Here is a 24,772-nt window from a genome sequence, read left to right on the forward strand (position 1 = left end):
GAGTACCCCTTTAATAGATGCACAGTTCAGGACTGGGTTGGTGGGCATCACAACTGGATCTTGGAGCAATGGAAGAAAGTGGTCCAATCTGAGGAATCGATGGGTGTGGAAAAGATGGCACCAGGATGTTCTATGGGAAGAAGACAATTGGACAGCGGCAGTGTGATGGGGACCTTAGGTCTTGGCTTTCATGGCAATGTTATTTTGACACCTGACATCTACCGTAATATGTACATTTGCTTGGGTTCAGATTTTAGAAATACAATTCACAATGTGTTCAGGTGTAATAAGTCATTGCTTTTCTTTCTCCTCTGCAGGGCAGTTCTGGGCGCCTGAGTTCTCTCCCACAGAGGTCAGAGCTGCACATCCAGCTGTCCGCCGCCTCCTGCGAGCTCGACATCACCATTGTAGATCGCTTAAATTCATTGCTGCAGGTGCAGAAACTGGGAACTGGGGAAATGATTAGCTCCCACCTCTTCACCTCTTACAACAAACACATTAGCCTGGTGGGTACTTATTTTATATGATCGCTTTTGTTCCCACCTTTAAAGTGTACCTTTTTGTTAAATTTTTTTTTTTTTTGCAGAAATCAATAGTACAGGCGATTTTAAGAAACTTTGTTATTGGGTTTATTAGCCAAAAAATGCATTTTTATCATGAGAAAACTGTTTGAACCCTGTCTTCATTTTTCTCTATGAAGAGGGGAGGGGGTGGAGGGAGATTAGGCACCAAAATAGGACAACAAAGAGTTAATTTACAGCTACATCATCGGCTATCTCCTCTGGAGTAAGCACTGACCTCTCTGACCTCTGAATACCGGCTTTCACACAGGTTCCACTGTGTAATCCTTTGTTCTCTGCTGCCGACTAATCTCCCTCCTCCCCCCTGCCCTCTCTATTGCACAGACAGGAGCATGTCTGATGCAACAAGACACAATTTCCTGATAATGAGCAGTAAATATAAGAGAGGAGGGAGGGAGAGGGGGACCTGGGAAAAGTTTTTTTTTGAATGCAGATAATGCCTAATAAACTCAATTACAAAGTTTCTTAAAATCGCCTGGACTATTGATTTCTGCAACAAAAAAAAAGGTACAGTCCTTCAGTGCATGATACTGTGCAACCTCCATAAATGGGCTCCATAGGCTTTCTATAGAATCCTGCCACAAGAATAGAGTGGGCAGTGAATGTGCTTAGTGATCGCTTCTCCCAGCTCCTTCCAGTTATCGATGGGGTCCAAACGTCTGGACCCCAAAACTTTAGACATGTCTCTAGGTCCGTGCCCACTTAAGTATAACCATAACCCTTAATCTGGACTTTCTTTCCAGCACAAAGATTTTCCTGAAGTTCTTCTAGATGACTCTCGATCTCCAGCGAGCACAAGAACATCCATACTGGTTTCGGCTCCGTCGCTCCATCTTGCCGTGCGCTTCCCAATTCCTGACCTCAGATCTGACCAGGAGCGAGGTCCTTGGTTCAAGAAATCCCTCCAGAAGGAAGTCCTGCATTTAAACTTCTCAGATGTGGAGTTTAAGACAGAGGTACTAGGCGGCTGTTCCCCAGAACAATTGAAGCTGGAGTTCACCTTCAAGGAGTTAACCGGTAGGTACCTGACCTAGGAAAACCAGGGCAGCTTGTAGTAAATGGGTTATCCAGTGCTAAAAAAACATGGCCACTTTCTTTCAGAGACAACACGACTCTTGTCTCCAGTTCAGGTGCGGTTTGCAATTAAGCTCCATTCACTTCAATGGAACTGAGCATCAAAACCCCGCCCAAGCTGGAGACAAGAGTGGGGCTGTCTCTGGAAGAAAGTGGCCATGTTTTTGTAGTGCTGGATAACCCCTTTAATGGAGGAGTTTATCCTGTCTTTACTCTCTGTCTTATCCAGCGGCTTTCCAGGAGGAAACTGATGGCCCAGAAATCCAGTTCCTCAGGGTAGTCAAGAAGAACAATGAAGCAGAAGGAGACATGACCTCATCGGACAACTTTGATTGGCCCAGGTATATTCTGACGACCTGTGTTATATAAGAAAGTCTGAAATCTTCCGGCGGCTTGTTATGGTGATTTGCATGTTGAGAATATTTCACACTTCTCTCTTAAGGATCGTGTTGAGAATCAATCCCATCGCTGTGCACTCGATCCTGGAGCGAGTCTCCGCAGAGGAGGATGATGAAGCCGATGGAAGATTTCAGGAGGACGATGATGGAACCTCCCACTCGCTTAAAGACGTGTGCGACTTCAAGCGTCCAGAGCCATCCCCGTTTTCCTCTCGAAGGGTCATGTTTGAGAATGAAGAGGTGTGTGACGGAGATGGGTTTAATCTGCTTCATCTAGAGAGGAGGTGCACATAGTTATTGACCTAATATGTCAAGTCTTATTGGGTGGAGTCCAACCACTAGGCCCTCCCCCCCGCTCCGTCTGATCCTTACTTTTTTCATGTGAGAATTAAAGGGAATCTGTCACTAGGTTTATACTTTCTTAAATGAGGGCAGCATAAACTAGTGACTGAAATGCTGAACAGATCAGTGTATTACTTACATCATTTTGTTCAACTGTTCTCCTAATATGCAGAAGAATAGGATTCTTGCCACACCCCTCGCTCCCTCCAGCTGCTGATTGATACACAGCATGGATAGATAACTGCCAATCAGCAGCTGGGGGGTGTGTGTGTGGAGTTTTCTGCTTCTCATGAATATCAAGGACTACTGGGCTCATGCACATAATAGAGAGGACTTCTTATTGTCCATGTTATTCAGGAGGATATCTCTGGATCAGCTGCACAGAACAATGTAAGTAATACAGCATTCTGTTCAGCTTATCTGTTACTAGTTTTTACTACCCTGAGATAGGACAGCATAAACCTACTGACAGTCTCTTTAAGCATATTCTATTCTTGTGATAAGTGAAGACTATGGTTTGATCTTGCCTATGGTTCCTTCTGTGAGAAGCTGCCTATTGCGATATGAACGCTTGGTGCCCATAGACTTTCTATAGAAACTTCAGCACTTGTGCAGTGTGGTGGATTCTTCTGGCAGTCATCTTGGTTGATCTTCTCTTATAGATGGTGATGCCCGGAGATGCCATTGAAATGACTGAATTCCAAGAAAAAGCCATCAGTAACTCCCATTATGTGCTAGAGCTGACCCTTCCCAGCGTCTACCTGATGCTACCAAATAAAGTCTTCTACGAGAAGCTCTACAACAGGTAGGTCAGTCGTCACGGTTCATGCTTTAGTCACAGGTAGCTTAAAGTGTTGTCAAGGATTTCTATGAGATCTCCTTAAAGGCTTTAGTCTAGAGTTGACCATATCATTCAAGGGGTTCAGTCTCTATTTCAGGATTAATCATTTTGTATCTTTAGGGTACAAACCCACACACCGTATACACAGCAGATACGCAACAAATACGCAGCAAATACGCAGCAGATTTGTTGGTACAGATTTGATGCTGTGTTCAGTTATTTAGATATAATCTGCTGCGTATTTGCTGCGTGTTTGCTGCGTATTTGCTGCGTATCGCAGCAGTAAATACACTGCTTATACGGTGTGTGGGTTTATACCCTTACAGTGTAAATGTCCCTGGACATGATAACTGGATATTCTCATGTCAACTCATTATCCCTTGTCCATAGATTAGGAGATATTAAGCTGACCACTGGGACCCCACTGATCCAGAAAAAATGGGGAAAATTGTCCCCGGAATGAATGGTGCGCATTGGCCTTGGGGCAGCTTAATATTTCTAAGGGCTGAATGGAAAAATTTGATTTCTCTATAGAAGATGAATGCACTGTATGGGGGACAATTTCTTACAAGTGAGTTTTATATACTTTCTTCCAATCCAGGATATTTGATGACCTAGAACTTATCATTGTGGTCTATATGAATTTTTACAACTTTGTTTCATTCTAAATCAGCCTTACTGAATGTCTCTTCTTTCAGGATCAGCAATGATTTGCTGCTTTGGGAACCCACCGCCCCCTCACCGGTTGAGACCTTTGAGAATCTAACCTATGGAATCGGGCTGTCGGTAGCGAGCCAGCTTATTAACACTTTCAGCAAAGAAAACAGCGGAGCATTCAAGTCTACTCTTCACTATGGTAGGCCTCGGAGACTGATGTGGACAGCACAATGGGTCCTCTGCAAGAACTGTATATCGTTCTTGGGTCCATCATGAAATTAGTTGGCATAGTTCCTTACAATCTAATAGATGGTAGAAAGCTGCCAGTTTTAAAGTGTCACTGTCGTTTTTTGTTTTTTTTTGCAGAAATCAATAGTCCAGGCAATTTTAAGAAACTTTGTAATTGGGTTTATTAGGTAAATATGCCATTATCTGCATTCAAAAAAATACTTTCCCCAGGTCCACCCCCCCCTCCCTCCTCTCTCTCCTTCACTGCTCATTATCAGGAAATCTCGACTCTTTTACATCAGTCGGGCCCTGTGTAATCCATGGAGGGGGAGGAGGGAGATTAGTCGGCAGCAGAGAACACAGAATTACACAGTGGGACCTGTATGAAAGCCACTATTCAGAGGTGAGAGAGGTCAGTGCTGATTTGAGAGGAGATAGCCTGTTGATGTAGCTGTAAGTTAACTCTTTGTTGTCCTGTTTTGGTGCCTCATCTCTCTCCACCCCTGCCCTCTCCATAGAGAACCATGAAGACAGGGGGGAAGAGCTTCAAACTGCTTTTTCATGATAAAAATGCATTTTTCGGATAATAGACCCAAATTACAAAGTTTCTTAAAATCGCCTGTACTATTGATTTCTGAAAAAAATTTAAACGACAGTGACACTCTAAAGTTCTATTGGGTTCACCCTTATATACTGGACCCACATATGGTAAATCTGCCCTTGGATTTAGTTATCCAGGTATTGCTGCTCCATTCCAGAGAAGTGAATGGATCTGAGCATTTTGCATGGTAAAAGTGAGGCCACACTTACTCTTATTCATTCTTTTATCCTGTTCCAGATGATGACAGCGGTTCAGAAGAAGAAACCTTACAATACGATTACATCCTGGACTCCAACTATCATAGTCGGAGAAAGAAAAAGCTTGAATGTCCGAGCAAACAGTCTCAGAGCTTCCTGTCTGTCCTGGTGAACATCAACCATGGTCTGGCCTCTATATATACAGATGTCAGGGTAATATGACTCTCCACTAATCATGTCTTGTCTGTAGATAGCAAAGATGTAAAGGTTATTGGGCTAATATATTGGTCTATTGTATTGAATGTAGACCCTCTATGGCAGCCTGACCAGCTGTTGCAAAATTACAACTCCCATCATGCCCTTATGGCCAAAGGTGTTGTAGTTCAGAAATAGCTGCTGAGCCATGACAAAGGGATTGTCCCTTTTATGACAGGGATGGGGAACCTTGAGCCTCCAGCTGTTGCAAAACTACATTTCCCACCATGCCTGGTCAGCCTTTGGTTGTCCAGCCATGATGGAAATTGTAGTTTTGCAACAGCTGGAGGGCTCAAGGTTCCCCATTTCTGCTTTACGACAACCTCTATCCATTTATCTTGTTATGGTATACCATAGTCAGGTCCCAGAACACGTATGGCCTCATTGATCGGATGGGATCAGAACCCCCATTGATCACACACTCACCTTTATGATAGACCATCAATGTAAATTCCTCTAAATATTTTTCATGTGATATTAGAGATGCTTTCCCCCCACCCCCAATATATGTTATGTGGCAATGTATTATAACTTTTTATTTATTGTGGTAGCAATCAGACGGAAGGTTAATGGAAGGCAAGCATGGCGAGTTTTGGCTGGAATTTAACAGTGGATCTCTCTTCACGGTGACTAAATATGAAGGGTTTGAAGACAAGCACTTCTTATGTCTCCACGCCAGCAGCTTGAGTCTGTACCATCAAGGTAATCCCTAAGTCCTCTATAGTTACTGCATATGGCAGTCCTTTGAAGGCCTGCTACCCCCTCAGCCAGTAATGGGCCATACACATTTAGATGCTGTATAACAGCGGCTGTTTTGTGACATGGCCGTGTCACAGAACGGCCGCTGTCTGTGAAGTTTATCCCGGCTGGTACTGCAGTACTGGCCGGATGAACATCACTTTTTTTGTAATTTAAATACGGGCACGTGCGGGTGTGCCCGCATTTCAATTAACCTTAGCAGACAATGTTAAGTGCGGCCGGAGCTGCACTTTACATTGTCTGAACAGTCAATTTTGTGTGGCCGCTATTCAATCAATACAGGCTGCACAAAAATGACGTCATTTTTTTCGTGCGGCCGCATGGAATCCCAGCTGGAGTGTATACACTGCGGACGGGATTCCAAAGTAATTAAAACGATCGGCCGCTGTCATTAAACGACTGTTGTTGCAAACCTGCAACAACAGCCGTTGTTTAATAACATTGGTGGGACCCTCCTATTCTACAGTAATTTCTCATATAGTTATGTGCTACATTGATTTTTCTACAGCTTAGATCTCTTATATATTTCTACTATTCACTGGCACAGGTGTATTGGATGACATTGTAGTTCCATCAGACCTCAGACTCCCCAGCCTGCCGCAGCCGCACTGGTTAGAGCCCACCATCTATTCCTCCGGAGAAGACGGCTGCCATCGTGCCTCTAGTAACGGAGTGGGGATGGACACTATGAGCATGCTCACTGTGGCCGTGAAGATCCAATCCGATAGATCTGACAGTAACACCAAGGTCTCTTCTTTCAGCTTTTCTCACCTCTGACCTCTCCGTGAAATGATGATACAGGAGTGTATTCATTAATCCTTTGTTATCCTCCAGGAATTCCTTGTTGCTGTCGGACTGCGAGGAGCGACGCTGAAACATCGGGTTCTTCAGTCTGAACACACCTGGCATGAGCAGGTCCGCCGCCATTTGTCTTATCACAGTGTGCAATTGATTTTATATGAATATTGATTTATTATGGAAGATAAATAAGCACATAGGGAGGAATTACCAAATATCACAACCGGCACCGGTCCACTCAGCCTTTTTAATGATATTCTTGTTTTTTCCCCTTGTATCCTGTAGATATTACAATTTCTGAATATTTCGGATGAGCCAGTTTTGGGCTATAGCCCCCCTACCTCCATCACAACCTTCCACATTCACCTCTGGAGTTGTGCTTTGGATTACAGGTAACTATGACAGATGTAGCTCTAAAAGGGTCATCAAGGGTTAAAGGGGTGTCCCACTAACCGCACGCTGGATCGGGGATAAGTGTGCGATCGCTGGCGGTCTGGCCTCTGGGACTTCTACAGCCTCAAGAAGAATGAGGCCGTTCCATTCATTGGCTGTAGGACTGCAGGATGTAATGGTGCGGCATTGTGCACACCCGACCATTGCTTCATCTGGTTGGAGACCCAGGGCCAGTTGTCAAGATTGCAAAGGGTCTCATTGGTCGGACAGCCCAGTGATCATGCAGTTACAGTAGGTAAGTGGTGTTAGTGGGACAACCTATTTAGTGATTATGTAATAAACGTTTTCCCTTTCTTTACAGGCCTCTCTACCTACCCATAAGAGCTTTGCTTACTGTGGAGACCTTCAGTATATCCTGCAGTGTTGCTCTGGACAAATCCTCCTCCAGCCTTCGGTAAGGCAGCACAATTTGTAGACCAGCTTATACATAAATGCATGCCCCTAGTATATACCTAATATCACATGCAGGAATGATCTGATACTAAGATTGCAGAAGAGTAAGGAGTTTTACTTTTAGTTGTACAGCATGTACATTGATCCTGTTGTTCCACCTTTTGGACAGCAGGTGTCGCTGTTACATCACTTGAGAAGTTACCATCTATCCTGTTATGTGATGAATCTTTTTTTTTTTTTTTTGTAAGAATTATCTTGGACGAGGCCGCCCTGCATTTATCTGACAGATGTAACGCTGTGTCTGTGAACCTAAGTCGAGGTGAGAGCAATTTGTGTGCAAAGGCCCAATTCAGTAGTGTTCAAAAGGATTTCTAAAGTGAAGTACAGTATATAGAAAATTTTTTATCATTGCTATAACTAAACATATAAAAGTTTCCTCTGAAACCTTGCATACTAAACAGGTTGTTCAGTAAGTGAAGCTTAGTCACAGTCAACAATGGTCTCATTGCACCATTCAAAACAATGATTTAAGGGCACAATTTTTGAGATCGGAAGAGGGGTCCCAGTGGTCGGACCCTTCATCATATGACACAAGTGTTCCAAGTCTGTATACCCGTTTAAACAATGTTCTTATACTTTTCAGTGATATTGGTAAACCAAATATTTTATGTTCCAGATTACGTTCGTGTCCTTGACATGGGGCTTCTAGAACTGACTATACTGGCTGTGAAGTTTGGAGAAGAGGTAATGTTCTATGCAGTCATGATTATGATGGGTAAGGTTAAGGCTGTTCTCACATACAGAGCTAGCTCTGCATTGAACATATTTGCAGGCTGGATTGGGACTTGCTGCTTTAGGCTGTGGCAAGCGCAGATGCAGCCTGTATTGTTGTTGAAACACCACTGCTTGTGGCCTTGGCTAATGTAGATTTATAATGGTTCCCATCTCTTCTGGCTAGATCTAGACAGAGTCTGGGCACAGAGGCCCTGGCCGATGGGATGGGGAACCTGTGGCCCTCCAGCTGTTGCAAAACTACCATTCCCATCATGCCTGGACCGCCAAAGCTTTGGTGCATTGTAGTTTTGCACAGCAGGAGGGCCGAAGGTTCCCAATCCCCACCATAGAGTGAGAATAATTTACACTCAATGAGAGATAATGCATTGTCCTCCTTTCCGGCAGAATAAGCCCCGCTTTGAGATGTACTGCTCCAGCGATGTGATTCATATAAGGACCTGCTCCGACTCCTGTGCGGCCCTAATGAACCTTATCCAGTATATTGCCAGCTATGGAGACCTGCACCCACCCACCAGAAGCCAGTCTTCTCCCGGAGCTCAGAGGGCAACCAAAAAGGTGAGAATATAATGACTATTGGCAGAGTAATGGGGTATTCCCATCTCTAGCGTACCCCTGGAGTCTGTACCGGTCTGATTACAGCCTGAGGCATTGTGCAGATAGCTGGAGAGGAGATCCTGTGGATATTCCAGAAGAGTTTCTGGATTAAAAGAATACACTGTTTAATAAACGTCGCTCTCTATTTCTTGCTATTATTCTGTGCAGTGTTTACATCCCTCCTAGTGATGGCCTTTCTATATAATGCAGTTGATGTGTTGCAGACTGACACATCTACTGGATCTGGCTCCAGGGGTCCAGCGCTGGCGGAGGAGGAGCAGCAGATACTGCGGGATTTGATGAGTGATGCCATGGAAGACACAGATGTTTACCAAGATGCCATGCCGGCAAAATTACAGCTGAATGGTAACACACAAAATATGGTGCATTATCTATCTATCTATGTATCTATCTATCTATCTACTGATCTTTTTATGTATATGTAATGGAGACCTTCTATGCCAGTGAGCTGGGGAGTTTGGAGCTTTTGACATGTCTCTAGGATGTTGCAAAAGTGACGATCCATACATATTGGATGTGTGTCTGCTAAACCCACAGATTTTATCAGGACATAGCTAACCAACATATATGTTCCCTGTAAAAATTGGGTGCTCTCCTCTGCCCCCTCTTCTTGATAATCTACATAGGACTAAGAGGATTCGGATGGGGGGAAAAGAACACATGTTTGCAGGATCAGACTACACAGGGTTTCTTTGTAGTCTGTCACCATGGAGACACATTGGTGTGCATGGGTGCTGTATACACAAAATGGAGATGCCTTTTCTATGACCACATTTTTGGCAGCCACCACTTGTACAGGTAATAGATGTCCAATAACCAAGGTTCTTTGTATCCTAGGTGTATGTGAAAGCAAAACTGAACTGCAGAAGGCCCCCTGCTCAGACCTCTTCTTGTTTCCGGATGAAAGTGGAACTCTGTCTGAAGAATCTAGCCCCACATTCATGACGGCGACTCCACATCTTATAAGCGACGCTATTGTCGATGCTCCACTAGAAAGTGATGACTTCTGCATTCTGTACGCCCCCAAGGCCCCTATTTTAGTAAGTATTCTGGTCCTTTGTCCACTTTTTACTGGGTGCCAGGTCATACTTTGGGCTCTTTATGGGACACTGTGTGCCAGGTCATACTTTGGGCTCTTTATGGGACACAACATCTCACAATCCACAACGTATATATCTAAATGGCATAAAACCCCAGATTATGGGTGAGGATTTCTTATGAGAAAGTAGTTCAGATTATTAGCATTGCTCTACACAGAGCCCTTAGGCTATGGCCTTACAATAACTATTGCCATTATTATGTCATCCTGCAGCTAAAGGGGTCACCAGAAATCCATCCAAGATTGACCTCCGGTCTCAGTCACTTATGGGTCACAACGTCAGCGCATTCACTTTCCTTAGCAGCAATGCAACATTTCAACACAGCGATTTTTGGTTACATGATCTGTGCCACCGTGTAGACCCAATGCTTATTGGTAAAACACCAATGTCATGAACCATATAAACAAGAACACCTGTAACTTGTCTATTTAGGGTTAACCCCTTAAAGGGTTTATTCAGGATTCTTTTTTGTGAGATTGGAGTATTAAGAAAGGGAGAATATACATTGAGAACATATATAAGTTGTGTTAGACATACTGTAGATGAATTACAATATGATAATCAGAAGAGATGTCCTTAAGGTGGCCTCGCCGCATTCGAAGTAACTAGGTTCAGACAATATGCCCAGTGGTCAACTTTGAGAAAGCCTGGGATGAGAGGGCTCCGTGTAATAGCATCTCCTCCCCTCAGACCAGATAGGGAGACTAAAAGTGAAAACATGATTAAAGGACACCATTAAGTAATATATGTAAGGGGTCCTATTATACGGGCCGATCAATACTGTTAAAAAGCACAGATCTGCTAGAATGGCGCTCATTTACTTGGCCTAATACACGGCCTGAAAATCGTTTAGTAAGGCTTTCACTGACATTGTTAGAGATGTCTGTGCAGCCCTTGCCCAAACAGTTTACATCACCTGTCCATGCCTCCTGGTGTTCTTCTGCGCTCTGCATGTTTCCTCCCCGATCCCGTGGCTGCAGCTTAAGAGCGGCCTGTCTGGGCTGACAGGCCGATCAGCCAATCACTACCCAGGATCACCGCAGCCAGTGATTGGCTGAGCAGCCTCTCATCTCAGAATGCTCTAAAGCAGCAGCTGTGGGACCGGGAAGGAAGCATGCAGAGCGCAGGAGAAGATTGGGAGCATGGACAGGTGATGTAAACAGTTTGTTAAATCGTCAGCCGTGCATTGCTATTACATGTAGCAATGCGCGGTCTGCAGCCAATGACTTTAGGTCTGGACCTAGAGAAACTATCAGCTGATGATCGTTTCATTACCTGATCGTTGTCCTGATACTGCCGATTATTGCTCCGTGTAATAGGGCCCTAGGACATAAAAGGAATGATAGGATGGAAGGAGTGTGGATGATAAATTTTAGATTTGTTTTTTCCCCCTCTATTTTGTTTTTCTTTTTGTTTTGTTTCATTTTTATTCTCCTTTCCATCTTCCCTCAACCCTCTCAGTTTCTTTCCCATAACAAGCAGTCTGCCCTAAAGTCAATGAGGTAAGAGTTGAGTTACATATAGAAAAGGAAAATACTTTAGGGTCTTGGTTATTCCTTGAGAATATTTAAGGAGTTGTTGCAATGGAAGGGAGGAAGAGCAGAAAAATAAGCGAAATAAATATTATCTCAATCCTGGGGTGGGCCGCGGTCTGTGAAATATGACTAAATGGCAACAATTAATCTTATAGAGAGGTTTATGGGAGAGTATGTGAAGCAGCACTTCTCTTTTGTTCTTTAACCCTATGTTGCTATTTTTAATTTTAACAAAAAAAAAGGGACTGATCCAGGATTGATATAGTTAGTGGGAGTCCTAGCCCCCAGAACTGGCACTTGGGAGGATTGTATTCTGTGCCTGGATTCATAGACCAGGTCTGGGCCATGCCTGCTCATCATGCCAAGGGTGTCCAGGCATGATTGGAATTGTAGTTTTGCCACCGCTGGCGGGCTGCCAGTTTAACACCTGTGCCATAGACCCGATTACCTTCAGTCGAAATTTAGTATTTAGTTTTTCTTTTAGGATAAAAATGAGGAACCATCAGTGAAGAAGCTCGTGGACGATGCCATAGTAATAAAAGAAAACTATTTCAACTCTCCTGGGAAAAAGTCTGACACCAGTAAAGCCCCGCTTCACTTTCCTGTCCCTGTCGTCCGATACGTGGTAAAAGAGGTCTCCCTTGTGTGGCATCTGTATGGTGGGAAAGACTTTGGAAGTGCTGCGTCTTGTAGTTCCCCTGCCAAACATTACATGTGAGTATTGTGTATATACATAAACGCTTGATCAGCAATTATTCATGTTCCAGTCCATGGTTATGGTCATTTTGTTCCCAGGAGCCCTCACAGCTCACCATCCAGTACACCAACAAGGAGATCCAGCAGTGTAGTCCGCGGCGGTCGGGGGAGAAATCAAGATTTATTAATGGAGATCCAGCTGACCAAGGTAAAGCTATGTATAATACACATATCCACACAGTAGTCGCCAGTGTATCAGCCATTACATCTCTCACTAGGGGGTCGTCATCCAGCTATATACTATATACTACTCAGCAGCAGATTTCTTTTTCGATTGTTAGATTTCACAGAGTTCTCCCTGGAAGTTGCAAGAGTTTGAGTGTTCTCGCTAATAAATATGTCCATTGGGTACTACTGTGCAGGTTTTAGGTGACTGGTCCCTTTGGGCAGTGTATGTATAGGATACGTGTATTTTTAAATACCTGCATGGTTTTATTAGATAAACCCTTCAGAGTGCTGACAAACCCTGGCCAATCACAGTACCTACTCCTGTCTGCTATACCATGGCATAATGCTGAGTGTGCACTGTGCTTTAGATGGTATGTCGTTGGGGGGTTAATGATATAAAGTGTTGCGTGAGAAGGAATTTAAAAAAAAAGGGATGGAAGGGGTTACATTAAGCACGAAATGTCTGATGCTGCTGAGAGGCTAAAAGTTAAACAATCACATTACAACAGACATAAAGCAGTAGGTAGGTACACAAGGGATGCTTGTCATGAGCTTTGGGGATGAGAGGGAAGCCTTGATTTACCTTTCAGGAACAGTGTTGTTCCTCTTTAGCACATAGAAGTAGCTAAGCCCCGCCCCTTCTTCCTGTGGTCTGTCTTGCTTTAGTTATTACTAGAAACCGATTTCCCCTAAGGGCCAGTTCACATGGACTAAAACTGGCGGAATTCCACAGTGAAATGCCACCAGCCTCTGTGTCATACTGGAAGAGAGGAGGCGCTCAAGTCTCCTATAGACTGCCAGTATAACACGGAGGCTGGTGAGATTCCGCGGCAGAGAATTTCGCCAGTTTTACTCCATGTGAACTCAGCCTAACAGTGGAAAGCAGATTCCAGGGAAGGAAGACACCTAGTGGCCAAGGCTTTAGAGTTGATTTTCTCAGCTAAGGTGAACCAACTGATGTACAGTTGTGTTCGTAATCACTTAGGTGATCACATGGAGAAAAGTTGTGGGAATATCAGTGACTGTTTAAGTGAATCTTACAATATATATATTTTTTTGTACAGGTTAAGTTCCAGCATGAAGTTTACCCAGAGGCTGTTGAGATGGCCGAGCCGATGCTCACAGAACAGCCGGTATCACGCCAAGTGTTCATTGTGCAGGATCTGGAGATTAGGGATCGCTTGGCCTCGTCTCAGATGAACAAGTTCCTTCACCTGTACAGTAGTAAGGAGATGCCAAGGAAAGCCCATTCTAACATGGTAAGAACATAATAAGCTAGGTGGAGGGGCTTATGTCCTGGTCCCTCCACCCTAATGATCTCCCATCTGAGGCCAATGGTGGGGCTGGTGTTCATCCACTCCTAATGCAGAATGGGTCAGACAGAGTCATATGGGTGTTATGGGGGGGTTTGGATTTATAACAGAGACCACATCCACCCTGCAGATAAATCACAGCATAGTAAGCGGCAGAACGAATGACTGGTGTCAACTCGGGGAAATATCTGTATCGTAAATTATATTTCAACCACAACATTCAGATGAGTGGGGGCGATTTCCTTGTTTATCTTGATGAAATGCATCTTACGGGACGCAGCTGTGATCTGCGGCTCTGCATTATATCAGTTAGGAGGATTACACAGTATTTCCGCTTCAAGATATTACAGTGTCAAATATTACTTAAAGAGCTAGAGAAAAGCAAGTGGTGGCAATCCTCTATTAAAGGGGTTATCCAGCATTAGAGAAACATGGCCACTGTCTTCCAGAGACAGCACCAGTCTCGTCTCCACTTTGGGTGCAGGTTTTGCAACTCTGTACCATTGAAGTGAATGGAGCTTAATTGCAAACCACACCAGACCTGGAGACAAGACTGGTGCTGTCTCTGGAAGAAAGTGGCCATGTTTTTCTAGCACTGGATAACCCCTTTAATCCTCCTGAAAATGTAAAAAGACATTAACAACCAGGAATCACCATTCAGGAACTGCCCATAGCTGTACAAATACCCATAGAAAACCTCTCCTGCTCTGGACAGTTCCTGACATGGACAGAGGTGGCAGCAGAGAGCACTGTGTCAGAGTGGAAAGAATACACCACTTCCTGCAGAACATACAGCAGCTGATCGGAAGACTTAAGCTTTTTAAATAGAAGTAAATTACAAATCTATAGAACTTTCTGAAACCAGTTGAAATTTGAAAGAAAAAGATTTTTTTTGCTGGATAACCCCTTTTAATGCAATGACAATTAGGGTCACTGTCATTTAATTTGTATACGTCTCTTTAGGAAAATAAAAAGTTTACATGCCCTAAAGCAACGATGGAAAACCTACAGCCCTCCAGTTGTTGCAAAACTACAATTCCCATCATGCTTTGGCTGTCCAGGCATTATGGGAATTGTAGTTTTGCAACCGCTGGAGGGCCAAAGGTTACCCATTTACCCTAGAAATGTGTGAACAGTTTTGATCTCTCAGGGTTTGGGTGTTCAGACCCCCACCAATGGGATAGATAGAACCAGGAGAAGCGCTCACTGTAAGAGACTGCGTCTTAGGGTCCTATTACACGGAGCAATTTTTAACGACTAGCGATAAACGATCGCAAAGGAGATTGTTTATCGTTAACCTGAAACCATATTACACAGAACTATAATTCTTAGATACGATCGTTATTGCGATCGTTACTACGATCGTTTATTCCTTCTGATCCCAGCAAAACAATGAACAATGTGCAATTACACTGAGCGATTAGTGAACAAATGCGGAACTTGAGCGACCGAATGTGGAATTACAGCGAACGATTAGCTATAATTTTAGGTTCCCATCTCAATCAACGACATACGGCCTATTTTTCGATCCTTGCCTGCAATTACACATAACGATTATCGTTTAAATTCGAACTATATAACGAGCCTTCTGAAGACGAGAATATTTCTGAGCATCTTTTATGTAACAGAGCTTGGCCGGACTTCACGGGGACACAGCGTAAAGTCCATAAATCATGGATTGTATTATGATGTTTTTGTTACCAGAAAGGCTGAGAATAGAGGACGTTCTTCTACAACAAATTCTATCTTCTCTTTTCCCAGCTCACAGTCAAAGCCTTACATGTGCGACCTGAGTCTTCCCATTCCCCCCAAGAATGCTGTCTGCGGGTGACGCTCATGCCGCTTCGCCTCAACATTGACCAGGTAAAGCTTTCTTTCTTCACTCTTTTGCCATATGTTTGTTGTTGCGTGTGTTACTGATCCTAATTTTTACGACACCTCCTAATCATTGCCAAAACGATCCGCCAAATAGCTTTTTGAGTCACGTCTACATATCAAAGCTCAATTACAGAGGATATACCAGAACAGAGTATATCAGATGTAGTTGAGCTGAGTTTGTCTTTTGGCACAGCTCATCCTGTTATTACTGTAAATTGCTTATGTTTTGCATATGTTTCTATTTTCTTATTGTTTTTTACTGAAAGGTTTATTATTATTAAAAGAGGAATCGTATAACAAATCCAGCTCTGCTGCATCATCATTTTTCATCTTGGGCAATATTTTTCAGAAATGATAAATCATTTTTTTAAACTTAATTTTTGTGCAAACAGGAAAGTTATTACTATACAAGCAGCAGCGGCAGGTCAGCAGTGAGGACATCTTATGTTCCCAGGATTGTTGCTGTATTGTCCTTATCACCTAGAAGGACAAGTGGCGCAGTCTCGTAGTCTCGTGTTAGTGAAGCTGTTTTGATTGTAGAAATCTCCCAGCTATAAAAATGAAAGAATTCTCTATGGGAAACTATCTTTTTTTTTTTTTCTCTTTTGGGGTTTTTTGTTTTATTTACTTTCTCACAAAAGAATCTTTGTAGGTGATGCTGCTGGCACATCGGAGTCCGCTTTCCTTTATTGATCCTGAGTTACATCCTGTATTATACCCCAGAGCTGAACTCACTATTCTGCTGGTGGGGTCACTGTGTACATAAATTACATTACTTATCCTGTACTGATCCTGTATTATACTCCAGAGCTGAACTCACTATTCTGCTGGTGGGGTCACTGTGTACATACATTACTTATCCTGTACTGATCCTGAGTTACATGTATTACACTCCAGAGTTTGGTGACTGTTTATACAGAGAATATTGGCTTTGCCGGATCACCAGACTTTCTGAATTAGGGGATGGCAGACTTAGTAAACAGCTTACACTCCATCTCCTTTCTGCACATGATAAACAGGACCCGGCCCCTTCCTCTGCATTATTAATATCATCCTCCCTTGAACACAATTATGGCAAGTCTCTTTGATGAATGAGTTTAGAGATAAGAAGATAGCCGGGTGAGGACTGTACCAGGGCTGTAATGTTATGGGATCACAATCTCATCGCCAGCAAAAGTTCCCACACTATCATATGTATAAAAGGCTTACCCCCTCCCCCCAGCCATAACCAGGTCCTAAAAATCCGGCTTCTGGTGGATTCTATAGAAATTGCTGTATGTCGGGAATTTAGTGATGCCTGTGGAAGGGGCGGAGCTATTACTTTTAATTATATTATTTATTTTTTAGGATGCCTTGTTTTTCTTGAAAGATTTCTTCACAAGTCTTTCTGCAGAAGTAGAAATATTGGTGACTCCAGATCCGGAAGGTATGATCGAAGTTACCATCGCCTACAAAGCATTCATTTCTTGTAGAGTCCTAGAGATAAGTAATGCAAATATGGATGCCACTTATCAGTATGAAAGAGGTTTCCACAGGATAGGGGAAAAGTAAGGGGTCGCAGGGGGTCAGAGCTCTGTACCTCCACAGTCTCAGTATCGGCCCCTGCCTTCTGTGTTATGAATAGAGCCGCGGGTACGGCACGCGACCCGCGGATATATTCATTCCTATGGAGCCGAATACAGTGCTCTTCCGATGTACTCTGCCCTTTCCGTCTCTCCATAGGAATGAACAGAGCTGTGCTGTACCCGCGGCTCTATTCATAACACAGAAGCTGGGGGCCGCTACAGAGATCATTGCAGGGTACAGACGTTGGACCCCCCCGCGATCTCCATTTTTCCTGGATAACCTTTTTAGGCTGCTTTCACACATACAGCACAAATTCTAATTTGCTGCAGATCCTGTACTTGTGAACGCACCCCTAAAGGAGTTGTCTGGGCAGTTTATTATGGCCCCCCCTCCCCCCTGGGCATATAGCCCAGTTATATTCACCTATGTAAGAAGTATCCATCTCCTCTTCTCCTCCGGTGATCTGTCGGATCAATAACCGTGTCTGATTCCCCTTCTGTTTCTAGTATTGTCTGCTTCTTCACCCTCTCCCACCTTTCTTACCAGTTAAGAGACCCCCGGGTTCTGACGTCACTTGCACTTTGCCAAAGCATCTAAACCCCCAGGAGAGAATCCCTGTGATTTCCTTTGTGGGACAGAATCAACCTGTAAGAAGCGGCGACGTGAATTTTCTTGAATACAGCGACTCCGTGAATGACGTCTCCTCCTTCGACGACCAGCCTGTGTTTTTCCGGTGTGTGGCATCTATTCATCTCAATGGCGGACGGCTATTAACCTGCCACATATCTAGCTGTACCTCTAACCCATCTATTTCTCATGCAGGGAATTCAGGTTTACCGCTGAGGTTCCGATAAGATTGGATTATCATGGAAAACATGTCTCAATGGACCAGGTATATTCTTCACCTTATTAATAGCGCCGATTACAAGATATGACAGGCCTACCTACACAGGGTGCTCTTTTTTGGGGTTCTGGTCAAAACCTGATATACAGTAATATTAATGGACACCAGCACGTATTAAAGGGGTATTCCCCCCCAAACCGAGCTGGTTTTACTCACCTTCTTAGTATTTTGAGCAGTCTCCGGCCTTTCTAGCTGCTGCCATTCCCGAGTAAAAGTTTTTCAAAAAGCCGATCTATAACCAAGATGGTGCTGGCCAGGAAACTACATTTCGGGTAACAGAGTGGGGCGGCCAGCTGTGTGTCTCCGGGAAGGGGGGAAGAAGGGGTGCCAGCAGAGTAACAGAGCTGTCATCCCTCTCTTCAGTGGGCAGGGTTATAATCGCTAACCATGCCCATTGAATAGATGAGGGACATGTGATCCCTGACACAAAGGGTGGGGGCCAGGAGGAGGGAGCACTGTCAGAGTGGACTGAGTTTTGATGATTTTATGCATCCAGAGGGGGTGAGTGCACCTAGAAAACAACAAAACTGTGCAGAATCCATAATAAATTTGAAAAGCTATAGGTGGGCAATTTATTAAAGCAAAAATGGTTTGGGGGGGGGGGATACTCTTAATTTTGATATTTTATGATCTGTATTGATCCTATTTATTTCAGGGTACACTAACTGGAATACTGATAGGACTGGCTCAGCTGAACAACTCTGAGTTAAAGCTGAAGAGACTCTGCTACCGCCATGGGTAAATAATAATCATTGCTGTAGGCAAATGGACAGACTTCTTTATACTCTGATACTGCAGACCAGCGTATGGACGATCACCTAGGTCTTATATACTCCTGGACCATCAGGACCTCTACATTGGGCTGTTTCTTCAGGAAAGTTATAAATGAAAGGGGTTTTCTGGGGAGTAGAAAAGGTGTTAAAGGGGTTATCCAGCGCTACAAAAACATGGCCACTTTTGTACCACTCTTGTCGTCAGATTGGGTGGGTTTGAAACTCTGTTCTATTGAAGTAAATGGAGCTTTACCCCTTAACGACACAGGGCATATATTTACGCCCTGTGGCCGCCCCGAGGAGTTTAGAGGGGGGCCGCGCGGCAAAAAATGACACCTTACACAGCCCCATAGACCAAAGGATAAAAGCGCTATAAGCCTGGGAATGGAGCGATTTTAAGGAACATATATTTGTTAACAATGGTTTGAATTTTTTACAAGCCATCACATAATATAAAAGTTATACATGTTACATATCGTTTTAATCGAAACGACTTGAGGAACATATATAACAAGTCAGTTTTACCCCAGGGCGAATGGCGCAAAAACACATACCCCCCAAATAAACAAAATGCGTTGTTTTTTTTTTCAATTTCACCACAGATTGAATTTTTTTTTGGTTTTGTATAATAGAAAACATTCAGCCTGTCATTGCAAAGTACAATTAGTGGCGCAAAAAATAAGGGCTCATGTGGGTTTCTAGGTGAAAAAATGCAAGTGCTATGGCCTTTTAAGCACAAGGAGGAAAAAAACGGAAGTGCAAAAATGCAAGTTGGCTCTGTCCTTAAGGGGTTAATTACAAACCACCCCTGAACTGGAGACAAGAGTGGGGCAAAAGTGGCCATGTTTTTGTAGCGCTGGATAACCCCTTTAACTTTTCTCGCACCCTGGTACTCTGCCGATGTATACTTTCCAAGATGGCTGCGTGCAATGCCCAGAAGCTGCTCAGTGTTGTGATATCAGTAGTATTGTCTGGCTATTGGGCATTGCATGTTGGTGAGGTTTCCCCTTTATGTGATCACCATATCATACCTGTATCCCCTTTTCTCGGTAGGTATACAACCCCTTTAAGTCAAACTGTGTGTATTTCTAACATTGTCCGCTCCGATCGGACAGTGTCAGTATGTTTAGGAACACAAGAAATATGGTCTCACCCTTGCCAAGAAATCCACTAAAACCAGAATATGCTATTCAGCCTATTAGACAAGCTGGCTGGAGCCCCCCCACAAGTCAATGCCTGCCTTGGCCCCTGATTCAGTAATGTCCCCTCATCAGAAAAAAAAACATGGCTACTTCCTTCTAAAACAGTGTTGGGTTGTAGTTTAACCCCACTCTTTAGCTGAACCAAGTTGCAATTCCTGACACAACCTACCGACAAGGGTGATGCTGTTTTAGGAACAGTCCATGGTCCTGGTTTGTGGTTAAGCACCTGTAAGTAATGACGGATCCTATCCCACACCATCTAGTATGATCTAAGTCCTGGTAGGCAGAATTGCTGCCATAACATAGAAACTGAAGGGTATCAATCATATGATAACTGATAATATAATTGACACTCAGTAGGGATATTTATTAAGACCAGTGACATGTTCCTTCCTCCAGGATGTGTGTTCATGCCTGTTTCTTCTTCCCCAGTCTCTTAGGTGTGGATAAGCTGTTCTCTTATGCCATCAATGAATGGCTGACGGATATAAAGAAGAATCAGCTGCCCGGCATTCTGGGAGGAGTGGGGCCGATGCATTCTTTGGTTCAGCTAGGTAACACTTCTATGATTTGTACACTCTTTCTATCTTCATTCTGTGTATTGCAATCTTCTGGGAGAATAGAGTTGCCTAATATTAGGTCTGCTGCTCCCCTTTATTTGGTGTCACACCTCGGCCCCATTAGAATACTGTAGAGATACTGTAGATAATAATAGTGGAGTCGGTTCTGGTTGGGTTCAGGCTATACTACATCCCTTAAAGGGGTATTCCCATTTCACAGTGCTATCCCCTATCCATAGATTGGTGGTGGTATGGCCACTGGGACCACCACCAATTCAGAGAAGTGGAGGAATCATGCTCCATTTATTCTTCATGGGCGATGTTCTGCTGCCTAATCTAAAATAAATGAGACACTGTTTTTTTTTCCCCATGGTTCTGTGTATCTGACTGTTGTATTGGTGCCTTTGAGTGACATGGCTTAGGCTCTATTAAAGGGGTACTCCGGTGAAAACCTTTTTCTTCTAAATCAACGGGTTTCAGAAAGATGAACTGAACTTTTCGTAACACCCCTAACACCTAGTTAGGGTGCGTTCACACCTACAGGATCTGCAGCAGATTTGATGCTGTGTTCAGTTATTTAAATGAAATCTGCTGCAGATCCTGTAGGTGTGAACGCACCATTAAACAGTTTTTTTTAACCGCTGATTAAAAAAATGCAATTTAACCACAAAAGTTATAAATATACATTAAGACTCTTAATGTATATTTATAACTTTAGTGTTTAAATTGCAGTTTTACTAGGTTTAACTAGGTGTTACGGGTGTTATGAAAGGTTCAGTTTGGATGGAATGGCCCTTATATAGATTTGTAATTTACTTCTATTTAAAAATCTCAAGTCTTCCAGTACTTATCAGCTGTTGTATGTCCTGCAGGAAATGGTGTTTTATTTTCAGTCTGACACAGTGCTCTCTGCTGCCACCACTGGCCATGTCAGGAACTGTACAGAGCAGCAGCAAATCCCTATAGAAAACCTCTCCTGCTCTGAACAGTTCCAGACAGAGGTGCTAGACAACTCTTCACCAGTCCTGGATAAAGGGTTTATCCAGGATTAGAATAAACATGGCGGCTTTCTTCCAAAAACAGCACCACCCTTGTCCCCAGGTTCTGTTTTATTACAGCTTAGCTCGGCTCAATTTACTGAAATGGAACTGAGCTGCAAAACCCACACCTAAACTGAGGAAGAGAAGAATGGCAAGGTTTCTGGAAGAAAGCAGCCATGTTTATTTGAATCCTGAATAACCTTTATGAACCCCACTCACAGTAGTTTCTGATGGTTAAGATTGGCGAAAAGATGCTTCATACAATACTATGTTCTTTTGTCTGGTGGTCTTGTTAGCGCCACAGTCACAATGTTTGTCTGTTTCAGTTCAGGGTCTTAAGGATTTGGTATGGCTGCCCATAGAGCAATACTATAAAGATGGCCGGATTGTCCGAGGCTTCCAAAAAGGCGCTGCGTCATTTGGCACGTCCACCGCCATGGCTGCTCTGGAGCTAACCAACAGAGTCGTGCAGACCATACAGGTATCTCCTTCCCCATGTGTCACCTTCTTATTGCACTGATACAAATGATGAGCATAGTCCTTCTGCCTGACATAGTCAGAGATGAAATGTTTTGACACATTTATACTAATAGAAGAATGGGAGCCCCTGACCTGAGCTCGGTCTTTCTGTGGCCGTCTCATTTGGTAAAACGGGTCTGTAAACTCCTGTCCCTTCCTACCACCTGCTGTATCATAGATTCATAACCCACCTTCCTGTCTTGTACCTAGGCTGCCGCAGAGACCGCCTATGACATGGTGTCGCCTGGACCAAGTCCTGTAGAGTTGAGAAGAGCAAAGCGGTTTTCCCATCATCGGCTGGTACACCAACCTGTCGACCTAAGAGAAGGCGTGGCCAAAGCTTACACCGTGGTTAAAGAGGTAACCTGCTGTATAAATACTTTGTGTATTGATTCCTCATCATAATGAATATCTTGTGTAGTCAGTGAATGGATACCTTCTTTGTTCACATTGCTGTGATTGATGGCCGCAAACTTTTGTGACAGTCCGCATTTACACGATCCGTGTTCAGCACGGATCATGGCCGTAGAAGACCTGTACCGTAGTATGTACGGATATACGCCGCACTGTAATGACAGATCTGTGTGGCGCATATCCGTACAGTTCCCCCACTCAGCAGTATATCAGAGATGCCGCCGTGCGGGCGACAGATTCCGGTACAGGCCTTCCACCCATGGAACACGTAACACGTGAATGTGGCCTTAGGCTGATTGGTGGGGGTCCTAGCAGTTCCCTTGTCCCCCTCATGTGAATGGGGCATCCACTCTTGCCATCAAACACCTATAGTATTTAATGCTAAAAAAGGGCACTTCCAACTAAATCCGTATTTCAGGAAGTCACAACATAAGTGGGTGTAACATGTTGCTTGTATTGAAGGCGTTATCCAGGCTTAGAAAAACATGGCCGCTTTCTTCCAGAAACAGAAATATCTCCGCTGTCCTCTGGGTGTAGGTTCTTCAGCTCTGTTCCATTGAAGTAAATGGAGCTTAATTGTAATACCACATACAACCTGAGGACAGGGGTGGGGCTGTTTTTTTTCAAGAAAGTAGCTGTGCTATATCTAATCTTGGACAATCCCTTTAAATTGGTTTAGTTCTATAGGCCAGCCCACCTGCTCCGACAAGGCGACCCCACTCAGATTTGCACTTGCCCATTTATTTCATTGTGTATAAGATAATAAATCCTCTCTTTCACTCTATCCCTCCAGGGGATCACAGACACGGCCCAAACCATCTATGAGACGGCAGCTCGCGAACATGAGAACAGAGGGGTCACTGGCGCCGTGGGTGGAGTCCTGCGCCAGATACCACCTGCCGTTGTTAAACCACTTATAGTGGCTACAGAAGCCACATCCAACGTCCTGGGCGGAATGAGGAATCAGATCAGGCCTGACGTCAGGGAGGAAGAGTCACAGAAATGGAGATTAGAAGAAGGATAGAGCGGGATGCTGTGGGGGCCGTGTGGACTGCGCACCAGGGTGAATACTGGGACTCACTATCACCGCACTGGCTGGATAGGTCTAAGCTTTCTTGGCAAACGACTCAGGAATGGGTGAATCTTACCTACCACATGTGGAACCTGTATGGGTGCACAGGGATACTGATTGTACTGTATGCAGCTCAGCTATAATGGCTTCTCCACCGCTTCAGCTTCCACCTCTGGTCAATTCCAAACATCAGAAGAAAATCTCTCTATTTTGGCAGTAGCTTTCTAGAAGTGTTACAGAAAACTTTGCTCCTTTTTTTTCCCTCTAAGCTTTGCACTTGGTTGAAAGTGAAAATCAATTCCGTTCCATGTCGTAGGTAGATGTTCAGCGGCCTCGAGTCCTCCTGTCACCGGGGCTCGGGAGTATAAAGTCTCGTGATATATTTAGTCTGTACATTTGTATCCTGTTTATAGTGTTAATAAAACATTTGTGTTCTGGTGAGACTATGCACCACGCTGAGGAGGGGTCGTTCTTTGAGCGTCAGTAATCCAGTAATAGAACAGTGGGCGGCGGCCATGGCCTGTAGTCAGGATGGGGCCACAGCCTCTGTTATCAGGATCGCTTGTGCTCGTTAATCTCAAACATTATGTAGGGAACAGTTACATTGGAAAAGCCATAAATCTGGGCTTCGTCCAGCAAGATATGGAATAAAATACTTTTATTGTACTGAATTAAAGGAGAAGTCCGGGCAGACAGACCAGGGAAGGGGGGAGGATAAAAGAAAGAACACCCCCAGCTCCAGCGCTGGTGGCTGTATAGCTCTGATGTGGTCCCCGGCCGCTTCCTGGTCTGAGCGGGCACCTGGTCGTGACGCGTCAAGTCACTGAGACTTAGGCGTCATGACCCGGGTCCCCGCTCAGACCAGGGGCTGAGGACCGGATCAGAGCTATGGAGCCGGGAGGTAAGAGCATGTTATGTCTTATCTTCCCCCTCCCCGGCACTTGTGAAAAAAAAAGGTCTGCCCGTACTTCTCCTTTAAAACATT

The 24,772-nt window shown here is 44.0% G+C and overlaps 1 protein-coding gene across 1 annotated transcript in view; it reads left to right on the forward strand.

Annotated features, from left to right (window-relative positions):
- The window catches only part of ATG2B (autophagy related 2B), a 41,851-nt gene extending 17,614 nt beyond the window's left edge, over positions 1-24,237 (forward strand). Inside the window, exons 14-42 of the mRNA XM_069950750.1 lie at positions 318-506; positions 1,325-1,598; positions 1,885-1,996; positions 2,098-2,293; positions 3,058-3,200; positions 3,935-4,092; positions 4,960-5,132; positions 5,726-5,876; positions 6,481-6,680; positions 6,768-6,848; positions 7,017-7,123; positions 7,486-7,578; positions 7,826-7,896; positions 8,254-8,321; positions 8,757-8,927; positions 9,191-9,332; positions 9,825-10,027; positions 12,107-12,336; positions 12,418-12,526; positions 13,611-13,805; positions 15,621-15,722; positions 17,085-17,163; positions 17,850-18,036; positions 18,126-18,195; positions 18,863-18,945; positions 20,615-20,736; positions 22,109-22,263; positions 22,512-22,661; positions 23,509-24,237. Of these exons, the coding sequence (XP_069806851.1) occupies positions 318-506; positions 1,325-1,598; positions 1,885-1,996; positions 2,098-2,293; positions 3,058-3,200; positions 3,935-4,092; positions 4,960-5,132; positions 5,726-5,876; positions 6,481-6,680; positions 6,768-6,848; positions 7,017-7,123; positions 7,486-7,578; positions 7,826-7,896; positions 8,254-8,321; positions 8,757-8,927; positions 9,191-9,332; positions 9,825-10,027; positions 12,107-12,336; positions 12,418-12,526; positions 13,611-13,805; positions 15,621-15,722; positions 17,085-17,163; positions 17,850-18,036; positions 18,126-18,195; positions 18,863-18,945; positions 20,615-20,736; positions 22,109-22,263; positions 22,512-22,661; positions 23,509-23,739 (4,245 nt within the window). The 3' untranslated portion in view covers positions 23,740-24,237. The remainder of the gene's footprint in view (positions 1-317; positions 507-1,324; positions 1,599-1,884; positions 1,997-2,097; positions 2,294-3,057; positions 3,201-3,934; positions 4,093-4,959; positions 5,133-5,725; positions 5,877-6,480; positions 6,681-6,767; positions 6,849-7,016; positions 7,124-7,485; positions 7,579-7,825; positions 7,897-8,253; positions 8,322-8,756; positions 8,928-9,190; positions 9,333-9,824; positions 10,028-12,106; positions 12,337-12,417; positions 12,527-13,610; positions 13,806-15,620; positions 15,723-17,084; positions 17,164-17,849; positions 18,037-18,125; positions 18,196-18,862; positions 18,946-20,614; positions 20,737-22,108; positions 22,264-22,511; positions 22,662-23,508) is intronic.
- The last annotated feature ends 535 nt before the right edge of the window (positions 24,238-24,772 follow it).

Source organism: Dendropsophus ebraccatus, chromosome 13 (assembly GCF_027789765.1).
Source record: "Dendropsophus ebraccatus isolate aDenEbr1 chromosome 13, aDenEbr1.pat, whole genome shotgun sequence".
Classification (NCBI taxonomy): Eukaryota; Metazoa; Chordata; class Amphibia; order Anura; family Hylidae; genus Dendropsophus; species Dendropsophus ebraccatus.